This window comes from Spermophilus citellus (assembly GCF_964194105.1).
Source record: "Spermophilus citellus genome assembly, chromosome: 2".
Classification (NCBI taxonomy): Eukaryota; Metazoa; Chordata; class Mammalia; order Rodentia; family Sciuridae; genus Spermophilus; species Spermophilus citellus.
Window position 1 is genome coordinate 62321460 of NC_138183.1, and position 14005 is coordinate 62335464.

General features: G+C 37.8%; 1 protein-coding gene across 4 annotated transcripts in view; it reads left to right on the forward strand.

Annotated features, from left to right (window-relative positions):
* Positions 1-14005, forward strand: part of PTPRD (protein tyrosine phosphatase receptor type D) — a 507860-nt gene that overhangs the window by 105116 nt on the left and 388739 nt on the right. For 3 of the 4 annotated variants that reach the window (XM_081282603.1, XM_081282605.1, XM_081282604.1), the window contains exon 2: positions 11590-11756. In XM_081282603.1, coding sequence (XP_081138729.1) covers positions 11693-11756 — 64 coding nt within the window. In that variant the 5' untranslated portion in view covers positions 11590-11692. Of the gene's footprint in view, positions 1-11589; positions 11757-14005 lie in introns of those variants that run through there. The other variant, XM_081282606.1, reaches the window with a different exon arrangement.

A 14005-nucleotide genomic window follows, 5' to 3' on the forward strand; every position in this document is an offset into this window, starting at 1 on the left:
GTGTCTTCGTTTCTTCTTTGACTATGGCCTTGATGCCCTCAGCAACTTTACAATAAAGTGTACTCAACCCGGCATCCTTCCACCTGGGTAGCTGTTGGGTAGCTTTGTGAATTCACCATCTAACATTCCTGCCTCCTCCCAATAGTCAGCAGGCATCCCTGCTAAAAATTAAATTGAAAAGGAAAAAAAGCTCCATAAAAAAGAACTTGATGATAATATATAAAATAAATATGCTTTAAGGTAGTAAAACATGGTATCTGCATGTGATTCATTCAATTACTAACATGTGAAAGTTAAAAAAAATCTATTTCTCGTTAATCATTTTTCTTTCTAAGGACATCTATAAACTCTGACTCTGAGGTACACACGTACTAGTTAATGGGTTACCGAGTTAAAGATTGATTTTTCTGGACAATTTTTGACTTTGGGGTAAACTTTCACGTTTGAATTATTTCTTGATCTAGAACAAGGATTCTTAGACACCTTTGTAGAGTGGGATCCTCTTGTCTTTCCCTCCTAGGCTCCAGCTTTATTTGTGCCTCTGCTCATATTATCTGTCTACCAGTGAAAGGAGAAGTCTTTTCTTTATGTTATCCTTTTAGAATTAAGATGACCCCACCTTAGCTAGCTAACCCTGTTTTAATAAGTCAGAGACAATAACAGCAGATACAGCTCTCTAAGAGAGAAATGGGTTCCAAACAGCTCTCTGAGACCAGTCAGAGGTGCCTCCTGAGGTTAGGAATTCCCTTATGCCCTTTGGCTTCATTCATTATTGAGGGAGGGTGTTGCCTAAGATGATGTGTGGCTTTTTTTTTTTTTTTCCTGATTTTTAATCAATCAGTGGTATTCCTGAAGGAGAGGGGTGGGTGTGAAGAGAATGTGCCCTGTGGCGATGAGGTAGGGTGACTGAGTGAGTGTGCAGGGTGTGTGTTTTGAGGGACTGTGATTCAGACTCATCCTCTCCACCTTTCTGGAGGTTATTTCTGTCTGGGTTCATAACCGGTTACTGGGTTTCACGGCAAAGAAGCGAATTCCTGTGCTCCCTGTGGTAAGCTTTCAGAGATGAGTCAGGATGACAACGCTGGGGGAACAAGCCACAGGTCCCTTGTTCCATGTTCCCAGCCGTTTTTGACGTCTTTCCCCATTCTGCTTTCCCCATCCCTGGAAGCCTTTTGAGAGATCATTCCACCGCACTGAATGCTTCTTCCCCCAAACATTCTCCCAGAGAAGAGCTCCTGTTCTGAGGTGGGGACCCTACCCATTCACGGACAGTGCAATGCTCGCTCCATTTAACAGGTCCATTCTTTAAAATTGGTAAATAGTTTTTAATGCCACTTAAGCTTCTGAGCTGAACTTTCCGTGGGGCAAGCCAACTCTGGTTCTGCGTGAGGGCCAAAAAGGAAGTTTGGGTATCATCCATAATTTCCATGCCCTGGGATTCAAATCTATTGTGAGTTCATGTGTTAAAACTGGACTCAAAACACTTAATATTGGTGGGTTTAGAAAAGGATTCTGGAAATAGGTCTTTGAAAAGGTTCACATTTTTTAATTTTTAATTTTTCCTCAGTGTTAATGGATTGTTCTAGGACAGTGTTCTTTGGGAGGCTAAGACAGACCTTGGCACTGGTTTAGCTGGATCATTCTTGGGGAGGGTTATTCTGTACACCGTAGGAGAGGCAGCAGTAGCCCAGGCCTCCACCCCTTACATGCCATTAGCATCCCTCCTTCGGTGCCCCTCGCCCCTGCGTGCCTTCTTAAGAGCAAAACCTGTATAGAGACACTGCCAGATGTCCCCTGGAGACATTGGAGTGTCACTGCTCCAGAGGTTTCATTGGCTCTGAGGATGGAGCTATAGCACACTACCTGTCTCTAGGCTGAATTGGTTTCCTTTGAACTCTGGTAATGAAGTATTTAAAAACTATTAAAAGGTCCATTTTTCTTTTTTTGGTTCTAAAATAATCTAAAGTGTGTGGGGGGGAACCAAACCAATTCTAAATTACTTCTTTTAGGGTGTGGTAAATGCGCCACCAACTATAAGAAGTAAAATATTCCAGACTTCTTTTTCAGTTGATGTTGATGAAGACTATAGCAAATTACCTACAAAATATTTTAAAATTTAAAATATGGAAACAAAAAAATATTTGAGTACATTATAAAAGAAACCTTTTGATTTTTAAAACAATGAAAAGGAAAGCAAGTCATAATGAGTTAAAAATGATGTTTTTACAACCCTTTAGAAAAGCTCAAATATTAAAAAATAGAGTATGTATTTTCTTGTTTGGGTGTGAAATGGCTGGGTTGTACACATGTGTGTATTTTTGAGAAAGATCATTTTCTCACTTTTATAATGTCATTTTGGAAGAATGGAACAAATAAGAGTCCAACTAACATGTTTTCAAAAAATTTGTTCTAATTAGTTATACACGGCAGTGGAATGCATTTTGACACATGATACATAAATGGTGTGTAATTTCTCATTCTTCTGATTGTACATGACGTAGAGTTATACTGGTGGTGTAATCCTAGGGTAATAATGTCCAATTCATTCTACAGCTTTTCTGCCCTGATTCCCTTTTTTCTCCCTTCACTCCCCTCTATCTAATCCAAAGTACCTCTGTTCTTCCTTAGGCCCACCACCCCTTATTGTGAACTATTATCTGCATATCAGAAAACAAACAAACAAACAAACAAAAAAAACCATTTAGCCTTTGGTTCTCTGGGATTGGCTTATTTCACTTAGCATGATATTGTCAGGCTCCACCCATTTACCTGCACATGCCATAATTTCATTCCTCTTTAAGGCTGCATGATATTCCATTGTGTATATATACCACATTTTCTTTATCAGTTCATCTATTGAAGGCCACATAGGTTGGTTCCATAATTTAGCTATTGTGAATTGAGCTGCTGTAAACATTGATGTGGCTGTGTCACTGTACTATTCTGATTTTAAGTCCTTTGGGTATATGCTGAAGAGTGGGATAACTGGGTCAACAGGTGGTTCCCTTCCAAGTTTCCTGAGGAATCTCCATATTGCTTTCCATAGTGGTTGTACCAATTTGCAGTCCCACCAATAATGTATGAATGTACTTTTTCCCCCATATTCTTGCCAACATTTATTGTTGCTTGTATTCCTGATAGTTGCCATTCTGACTGGAGTGAGAAGAAATTTCAGTGTAGTTTTAATTTGCAATTCTCTAAATGCTAGAGATGTTGAACATTTTTTTAATATATATTTGTTGATTGATTGTATTTCTTTGTGAAGTGTCTGTTCAGTTCCTTAGCCCATTTATTGATTGGGTCCTAATAGTATGTTGAATAGACTTTTATCCTAGCTTTTCCATTCCTAATTTTCACTAGCCTCACAAAATACTAGGCAGAAGTTATGACATACAGTAATCACTTAAATTAGATGCAGCTGGGCATGGTGTTGCATGCTTGCAGTCACATTTGCTTAGGAGGCTGAGGGAAAGATTTCAAATTTGAGGCCATCTTCAGAAACTTAATAAGACCCTGTCACAAAATAAAAAAGAAAGAAATGGCTGGAGATGAAACTCACTGGTATAGCCCACTAGAGGTTCAATCCCTATTACTGCAAAAAAAAAAAAAAAAAAAAAAAAGAAAAAAAGACATAAGAAAAAGAAAGATTAGATGCTTCTTTAAAGCTACCTTTCATTCTAGTTTCTAGGGAAGTATATAGCCAGGCACTGAGATTTGTTGTTTGCTTTTTTCCTCCTCTCTGTTTCTTATGGCATACCTCATTTTTACTTCCCAAAGGAAAAGGGAACAAAGTTAATAATGTCATTTTGTTATCTCTGAAAGTAACTAGTATTTATGTGTGCCTCTAATGTAAAGCTATATATAAAGCTCAGACTGATAACTATTGGCTTTTCTCTCTGTGAATTAGATTTAAGCATATAAAGAATTGCTTAAGTGTCTGTATCAATAGGTATTGTTTTATTCTTCTTTTATTTAATTTGATTTCTTTGAAGAATCATTTTGTGCTTACACATCCACCTGACATCTTTATATTAAGTCAAAATGATATGATTAAATTTTTGCTTTGAAGTTTTATGTAATAGCTCATAATGTCCCTCTTTTTTTTTTTTTTAATTTCCTCCCATGTCATAAAAAACATGTTTAGGGCAAAACAGAAAAAAATTTAGAGTTTTTTTTGACTTGATATACTTTCAATGCTGAAGAATCTAATTTTTTTAATTTTTTATTTAATTCTCATTTGTTATATATGGCAGCAGAATGCATTACAATTTGTATTTTACAAATAGAGCACACATTTTTATATCTCTGGTAGTACACAAAGTAGAGTCATATCATTCATGTCTTCATATATATACTTAGGGTAATGATGTCCATCTCATTCCACCATCTTTCCTACTCCCAATGGAATAATATAATTTTAGGATATTTTGAGTTTCTCTCCTAAAAACAATTCCTTGTATTTTTAGATTTGAGTATTTTATTCAGTGATATAGCTGGTATGCCATTATACTGTTGTTTATTTAATGTAATAACCTTCTATCACCCTTCTTTTTTCAGCAATATTTTAGTAATTAGCATTGAGGCTTTTGGCACTGCACATGTAAAAATGTTTTTTGAGATCTCTCACTGGTCGTAATTGAATACAGTCATTTCATAAAGACGATACAACTTTACAGATTTCTTCAGGTGCACGTGTAGAAGGAGGCTTGTTTTTGGCTTCTATGTGATGTGACATGAAATTGTCATTTGTTGCCGAAGTTCCCATTCCTATTATATCTGAAATAGGGGTTTTTAGTAGTGAGAATACAGTAAAGTAGGAAACCTTATTTTTTTTTAAGAAGTCTTGACATATAATAAGTGTATGTTTTCATGGTGTACTTGTGATATTTTGATATCTGTATACAATGTATAATGATCAATCAGGTAATTAGCATTTGTATCACTTCAAACATTCATCATGTATTTATGCTGTGAACATTTGAAATCCTTTCTTCTAGTTATGGTGAATATATAGTAAGTTCTTGCTAACTGTAGTTCTCCTACTATGTTGTAGAACACTAGTATTTATTCCTTTTTCTATAATTTTGTACCTTATAACCAACCTTTCTCTGTCTCCCTTCTCATACTTTCCCCAGCCTCTGGTAACTTTTATTCTATTTTCCACTTCTACCAGATTAAATTTTTTAGCTTTTACATATGAGTGAGACCATGTGGTACTTGTGCTTCTGTGTCTGCCTTATTTCAATAATGCCATGTCCTCTAGGCTCATCTGTGTTTCTGGAAATGGGAGGATTCCATTCTTTATATGGTCGACTAGTATTCCACTTTGTATATGCACCACATTTTCTTTGTGTATTCCATTAATGGGCACCTTAGTTGATTCCATATCTTAGTTGAATAGTGCTGTAGTAAACTTGGAAGTGCAGCTATCTTTTTGACATACCAGTTTCTTTGTATTTACACTGAGTTGTGGGATAGCTGGATCATATGGTAGTTCTATGTAGTTCTATTTTTAGGTTGAGGAACCTCCATACTGATTTTCATAACAGTTGTACTGATTTACATTCCTACCAACAATATGTGAGAATTCTCTGCATCCTTGCCAGCTTTTGTTAATTTTGGCCTTTTTGCTATTAGTCATTCTAAATGGATTGAGACAATATTCCATTTTGGTTTTCATTTTGCATTTCTCTGATTAATGATACTGAGGAGAATTTTTTTATATATTTGTTGGCCATTTAAGATGCCTTCTTGTGAAAATAATCTTCTTCCATTTAGATTATTATTATTTTCTTTTGATAGTATTGGGGATTGAACCCAGGACCTGGTACATGCCAGGCAAGCTTTCTATCACTGAGCTACACCCCCACCTCTATCATTTGCCTATTTTGTGATTGGGTTATTTGTTTACTTACTTTTTCAATTATTTTATTTTCTTATATATTCTGGGTATTAATCCCCTGTTGGAGGAATAGTTCCCCACTGTTTTCTTCCATTCTGCAGGTTGTCTCTTCACTCTGTTCATTGTTTCTATTTGTTGTGCAGACATTTTTTATTTTGATATAATCAAACTATTTTCTGTGATTTGGGAGGGTTTTATAAAAACATCCTCACTCACTCCAGTGGCCTGTGGTATTTTCCTTATATTTTCTTTTAGTAGTTTCAAAGCTTTGGGTCTTTCATTCATTTCAAGTTTCTGTATATGGTAAGAGACAGGGTGATAGTTTTAGTTTCTTGCATATGGAAACTCTTACCATTAATATAGTTTTCCCTTTCAATAACGATGTTTCTTTTTGAGAAATTTTCACTTGTAAGCTTAACTACTTGTTGATATTTTTTTCCCTCATTTACCTTCTGCGAAGTAGTTAAATGTCTTGGGGGAGGGAGGCAGGATAAGGGACATGGAAGGGAGAAAATGAGTGGTCCCAAAGTTAAATGGATTGTTCTCACATGTTTAGGGTCTGATTGTTGGATAGTCAAGGACTGCAGACCTTGGGTTCCTGCCTCATTGTTGCACTCAGAAGACAGACCTTATTTTTAGCTGTGCTGTTCAGTGCTGTTGCAACATGTGGCTGTAATCCACACTCTACAGTGGGATAGCCACTAACCACATGTGGCTGTTTCAGTTAAGCTTAAATAAAATAAAAAGTTTTCTTTGTTAGTTGCACTAGCTGAATTTAAAGTGGTCAATTATTAGTCAGAGTGGAGAACATTTCTACCCTGCGGAAACTTACACTGGACAGGGCTGGAACATTACTGTCCCATACTAAGATAGGAGGCTATCTTCTCTTGACAGAATCAGTACAAATAAATGAAATGTTCTAAGTTTATTTATTTTTGTCTTTATTTTGGTGTCCTGATATTGTAAATATATGCTGAGGACATAAGGAATTCCTAGGTGGCCTTCAGAAACCCTGGCCAGGTTTGCTCTTTATAGGTCCCAGGACCCTCCTTCCTTCAGCCAAGCAGTCATGCTTCTCCCTCTTACAAATTGGCATATCCTGGTAGCACATCTCTTGTACAAATGGCTCCTTGTCTTAAATAATTGGAAACCAGTTCTAGTTGATTTATAGAGGTTGGTTTGGGAGGTTGATAAATATAAGTCACAGAATGTAGGGACTTTTTTTTTTTTCCTACTATTCCCTCATCTTAGTAGATATCTATAGGGATTATAGGCCCAGGATAAGTATGGTTAGGGTATTATTGTTTGTAAGATGTCTAGCCTTAATAGAGTGAGTTTGCTAAAAGAGAGAAAGAAGCCAGGTGTTTAGAGATAAACAATGATACCTACTGAGAGCAGCAGTGAATGTCTTACAAGTCCTTGGGAGGAATTTTTCTTTGTAATGCTCAATTTTTTTTTCTTTCCTGCCCTGTGTTCAAAATAAAGACTTGGTTGTTGTGTTAGCCAGCTTTCCCTTACTGTAACAAGGACTGAGATATATAAATTTTAAAAAAAGCAAAGGCTTAATTTGGCTCACAGTTTTGGAGGTTTCACTCCATGGCCAATTGATTGCATTGCTTGGGGGCCGGTGGTTGCTCAGTACATTATGGCAGGTGTTTGTGGCACAGGTGGCCTGTTCACCCCATGATCAAGACACAAAGGAGAGTTGAAAGAGGGACTGAGTCCCAATGTCCCCCCTCAGTGGTATATCCAAAGAAGAAAGACTTTCTAGTTGGCTACTCTTTTAAAGAGTCCACCAGCTCCCAGTACTGCCAGAGGTGGGGGACCAAGAAATTAGCACATGAGCCTTTGAGGGACACTTATCCAAACCTCAACAGTTCTCTGACCTCTTCCTATAGTGACCAATGTAATAAAAAATTATTTTCAAAAATTTTAAGTCATGATTATGAAATGGTGTGTTTCAGTTCACTGCGGTTATTATCCTTTTTGCCAGTCATATTTCCTTACATTTAGCTGATGGGCACTTCATCAACTTGGATGCTTTTTTTGGATATAGCCTAGTAGTTCCTGAAAGCTTCCCAATATGGCAAGATGTTCCAGTCTCATTTTCTACATTTCTTACACAAAAACCTAAAATCAGCCATTTCTTTAAGGAAGTCAGGATATTTTTAAGAGGAAAAAAAAGCCCCATTTGCCTCACCCCCTGCCTTATGTTAACACAATCTACAGAAATATATATCAGCAGCAAAGAAAACTGAAATAAATATAATCAAGTGTTCTCTCTCTCTCTCTCTCTCTCTCTCTCTCTCTCTATATATATATATATATATATATATATGTTTGAATATGAAAATACTTTTTATAGAAAAGGGTTACACTGTTAAAATAAAGAAAAAGAGTTGGATAGCTTAAGTGATCACCTGAAACAGATTTGTTAAGGCCTTTAGACCCGTCTACTATTTATTTGTTCCATTTCTAATTATATTACATGCCCTGTATGGCTCTCTGAACTGTGAGCTTCTCTAACCACACAGGGACATAAATACAAAAGTAAATATTCAGATGACTGGCAGTCAATAGAATTATTTTCAAAACATCTTTGTGCCATGAGAAATAATGAGTTTTCAGTTTTAACATTTTTATTTTAAACTCAGAGACACTTTAGTTTTATTTGAATGATGCAAAGGGCAAAGCATATAAAAATCAGTTGGCCTCTGCTGAAGGCTGTTGGGGCAAATGCAGAATAATTTGTGATGTAAGCTGAAGCATGGTCCTTTTAGTACCCCAGCCCCTGTTTTCCTTCTCTTTTCTTCGAGTGGTTCGTAACCCTCACCATAGGCAAATGGAAACTACTTGTAATATCATTCCTCCTCCTTATTTTTGCTTGAAATATTTCCTTAGAGCTGATTTTCCATTTGTGTTCGGAAATGTGAATTCCACCTTCCCGATATGCAGCCAGCATTTCCTTTTTGGCGATGTTTGTGTAATAAGCAAGATAAGGAATGGAGATTGGCTGGAATGAACATTTAGAATGGGTTTTATCTTCCCACCTCGGATCACTTTTTTTGGTCATATCTTGGCCAAGGGCATAGCCCATTTAAGTATAAATATGTATGTTGGTGTCTGCGTTCATTTTTAGAGAGCTAGATCCTATCACTGTTCCAAGTCCCAAGGTTACATTCACTGGCTCATTTGGAAGAACTGGGTCTTACACATTTCAGCCGAGTAGGAGGAAAAGCCAAGCCGCCCCTTCCTTCCCTGAGCGAGCGTTTCTTAGGTCTCCATCTCTGATTGCAGGGACTCATTATGGAGCAGTTGGCTCTGATACGCTTGCACAGACACAAATTGAGTCCGACAGGACTGATGTCTCCTGTACTTTGCTGTCATTGGAAATGCTGGCATGAGGAAGGGAGCAGCAAAAGGGGTGGGGAGCAGAGCTGATTCCTCTAGCCCTCTCCTGTGAAGTTTTGAGATTGTTCACATTTGGTGGCTGTGAACTGCTTGAGTTATTTTCCAGATGAGATTGATAACAATAGAGGATTTGAAACAGCTGGCTAGCTTTTGGATTCAAGAAGATGTATTTCAATGTTCAACTTCCTTCTTCATGCCATCCACAGATCTGTTAAAAAGAAATAAAAATGGAGGATATCTAGTGGAATGGTAATTAGAATGATTGCCCCTTTCCTTTGAGTTTTATCTTTCCTGTGTTCAAACCACTCATGCATAGTAATGAAAAAGATAATATCTTTGTTAAGAAAAAATTGTTCTCATGTGCTACTTGCTAGCTCGGTGTCAGACACGCTATATAGTATCTGTGTTAAAATTCTTTTTAAAGTACAAGTTATTTTAGTGGATTAAGTTATTTCTGGATATCTCTAGTATATCCTGTCAAGAATTTTATGTGTGTCTCAAACATTCTAATACAAAAATTAAAGGTATGCCTTTTCATTTTGCAAATGAGTTCTGATAAGTTGTTCTCAAGTTCTTATCACAATGATAAAGGATGCAGTAACATATGATATACCCTATTTGCTTTTTAAATTTTTTTTTATGAAGAGTCTAGTTGATATACTCTGCTGAAATTTTTAGAAGGCTCTAGGAGAGCAATTATTTTTCACCTGAAGTGTCATACTTCAAATCATTGCTTTTATCACTGCCTCTTTCATTCCTACCAAGATCACCATTACAGTCACCTGGGACCTTGGCTTTGGCCTAATAGCATTCTCTAAATTGTTCCTGATTCGGCTGTCACTTAATTGTCTCAAAATCTAGTTCCATATTGTTTCTGTGCTACAAAACATTAAACAGCCCTTTTTCTGGTTTGTTGAGTAAACACCATTGGACTTAGATTCCCGTCCTGGGCTTTCTGTGACCTATTTTTAAGCTGGAACCATTTTCTTTTGCTGCCTTATTGTTTTCCTAATCGATGCCTCATTCCAACTCAGTGGTTCTCAAAGTGTGGTCCCAAGACCAGTAGCATCAACATCACCAAGAAACTTGTTAGAAATGCAAATTCTGGGACCCTACCACAAACCTACTGAATCACTAACTCAGGGGTGGTGCCCAGCTCTTTGTTTTAACAAGTCACCAAAGTCATCCAATGCATGCTGGTGTTTGGGAAGCCCTCCCCAACCAGTGAGGCCATGCAGCTTGTCCAAAGTTCCTTTCCTATAGCCCTGTCTTTGCATAGCATCCAGGGATGCCCTTCCCTCACCTTATTAAAATCCTGCTTATACTCCAAGGCCCAGTTTAAGACACTGCATTTTTCATGATGCTATTACCAAATCTTATCTTTTATGGCAGTACTTGATTTTTTTTTCTGTCACTAATCACTTATTGAATCATACTAGTCATGCTGTTAGTCTTATATTCTATGCTACTATATTCATGCTAATAGTCTTATATTCCCTACTAACACGGAATCTCAACAAGGATGAAATCTGACTCATCCTTGGATCATGAGTTAGCTTGTGCTGAGTGCCACTTCCTTTTCCTGGTGGCATGCACACAGTAGGCTCTCTACAAAGAGTTTGAGGCTTATCTGTTTTATAGAGAAGGTTGAGAAAATAAAGCCTTTGCCCAGGAGGCACATATAAAGCCTGTTAAATCAAAGAGGCTCTGCTAACTATTGTTTTGACTTGTTGAAGTCAAATTAGACTTGAATGTTGATGTGTCTTCAAGGAAGAAGCCAAATGTGCAAGTGTAAAAAATCCCAATGACTGCTATTTAGATGGAGAAGTGGAATTAGCCCTGTCATTTCACCTGGTGCCAAGAAAGCAGCTTCCATTATTCTGTCATTTCTAGACTTTTATCCTGCACGGAGGAACTTCACTGAAACCATTCTTGTAGCTATGGTGTGCTTTCTTTCATGGATGTGTTCACATCATGTTTCATATGAGGTGACACTTCCTCCTGAGAGAGTGCAGCCCCAAAGGTGGCATGAGCAGAGAGTGAAATTCAAGGGGGTTGGTTCCAGGATGGCCTGGAAATGGGATTGCTAGGGATCCCACATTAAATAGACCAAGTAACTGACTAATACCAGGACATGGCAGTTACAATTTATATTGGGTGCTTCCAGTGGATTGTGTCTTTTTGGGGGGTTGAAATGGGACAGAGGGGAAAAGAATGAGAAATCTAAGTGTCTTTGTGTTTTCTTCCCCCCTTTTTCTCTTCCTTTCCCTTTACAGGCTCTGAAAGGGTTCCAGCTGAAATCTCAGACTGGACAGACTTGCTGCAGCTTCAGAGGCAGTGAATCCAAGCTGCCAGCACACGCTGCTGCCAAGTTGCAGGATGGTGCACGTAGCCAGGCCACTGTTGCTGCTCCTCGCCTTCTTCCTTCGCGCGGATGCTGAGAGTAAGCCATTCTCCCCTTCTCTAGGGGGCTGTGACCATAATGACGGGTTTTGTTTGCAGTTGGCACCAGGCTCAGGGTCTCTGAATACATTTCCTTTGGAAGTAAACCCTGACACACTGTGGGATCCTCCTTGGCAACCAGCCAGCCTTTGAAAAGCATTATTGATGTGACTTCCTTACCATTTCCTCTCCCCTTTAATGCCCCCCCTTTTTTGTGTGCAACTAACTGCTCCTACTGTTTATTTTTATTATTATTATTATTTTTATATCCCTTACCAGCCTGGTGGTAAAGATATTATGAGCCAATGATAAAACTCAAAGGGAGTCTAGCCAGTTGGCGGTGCCAATAAGTAAACGTTGTTCAGACCCATTAGAAATTTCTTTACTTGTATGGATATTTCTATGTTTAGAAAAATGCACAATGTCACATTGAGCCCAATTAAACTTCCAGGCCCCTTGTAGCTGTCACAGCAGCTGTTCTAATGTACTGTTTCCGACAGCTGTCGTCGAGTACAATATTCAAACAAATCAAGCAGAACTGACAACTCAGTGGCTGGATGGAGGGTCTAGAAGTGTGAGGCGAATTCTGTGGAGTTTAGACTCCAAAGTTTGGATTTCTGGACTCAATTTTATGAAACTGGGATTGTGGTTAATTAGCTTGCCAATTAATGAGAAGATCATATCTCCTTCACAATTAGGCAATCATTAGGTCTACCTTGTTTACATGTGTTTCTTTTCCACACTGTCCTGTGGCTTTGGGGGAGAGAGTTCTGGGACAAGGCATGTCTCCAGCTTGTCTTCCCTGATGAGTCGGGTTCCTTGATAGTGGTTGATCCCATAGGCAGCTTAGCCATTCCTGTTGGGAATCCCCTGGTACAGGGAAAATGTGTAACATCTGCAGTCATTAACTTTTCCCTCCACTCACTGTCCCATTGAGATTAAATTTGATTCATGTTGAGGCTTTTCCAAGACAAGGATCCTATGTCATCTAGGCCCCTTTGTATTAATTGCATTTTGACAAGAATTCCCTCAATAGCAACCAATGGCTTCATTTAAATAGGGGCCCTATTTTTCTAAAGAGATCTTTGAGGAGTGAAAGAAATTACGTTATTAATCAGATACATATGGAACATGCATGTTTTAAGTATAGCATTCTTTTGGTTAATAATGTATATAGTCTCCTAATTAGCACTTGGGAGTGTGGGTTTAAGGTGAAGCCAAGGAATTTCAAGTACAATGCCAGGAAATAATTAACTGGGAAAAGACCCAAATGTTAGACGCTCTTGTTATTTTAAAGCCATTTATGTCAAAACTTATTCTAAAGTTGGAGTATAAATTTAGTTTATTAGAGAGAAATTGGGCATATAGCTTTATTTATTTATTTTGTTTTGGCTAAAGTGCAAGAGTTAGTTGTTTCACCATTGTTAAATTTTGGCAAAAGCATATTAAGACCCTGGGAACCAACTTTAATGTCAGATCGCAGCTAGAGATTTTCTTGAAGTTATTAGATATAATTATTGTATATCCATGAAGCTATCCTTCCGTGAAGTAATAATATTCTTCTACTGAGTAGCAATGCTTTTGCTTAATTCTCTGGTGGAAATTGGCTGATAGATATCAAGAGTTTAGGAATAAGTACTATTGAAACTGCATTGTTTTTTTTATAGTAGATGGACACAATATCTTTATTTTTATATGGTGCTGAGGATTGAACCCAAGGCCTCATGCGTGAGAGGCAAGTGCTCTACCACTGACCTACAACCCCAGCCCCAAAACTGCATTTTTAAAAGCCACTTGTCTCCTCTTCCTGGTCCTCCTTTCTCTCCTTCTCTCCTTCATTACAATTCCTGTGTGCTTTTCTTGCAAAACAAATCATGAAAATACTTGTTGAGCAATTTTTCGTTAAATTCAGATATTTGCATAATGGAATCCAAAGGTTCTGAATTTGCAGTGTTGTGGGCAGAATCTTTTTCCCTCCTATCCTTTACTACTGTCTCTTAAAAAAAATAAAAAGTTAGGGGGTGTGTTAAATTTTTCCAAAAGCCTCTCTGAATACAGGACAGAGCCGAGTACTTGTAAGGCATCTGTAAATTAATGTTTGATTTGAAATAGAGAGTTGTGTTCTGTTTTCTTCTTCTCCATGTTAACAAGGACTGGACTATATTGGTCTATCAGTGGCAAGACTCCAAATTACTTCTGTGTGATACAGAAAGTTCATCCAATAATATATAGTCTTTTAAGGCTGAAAAC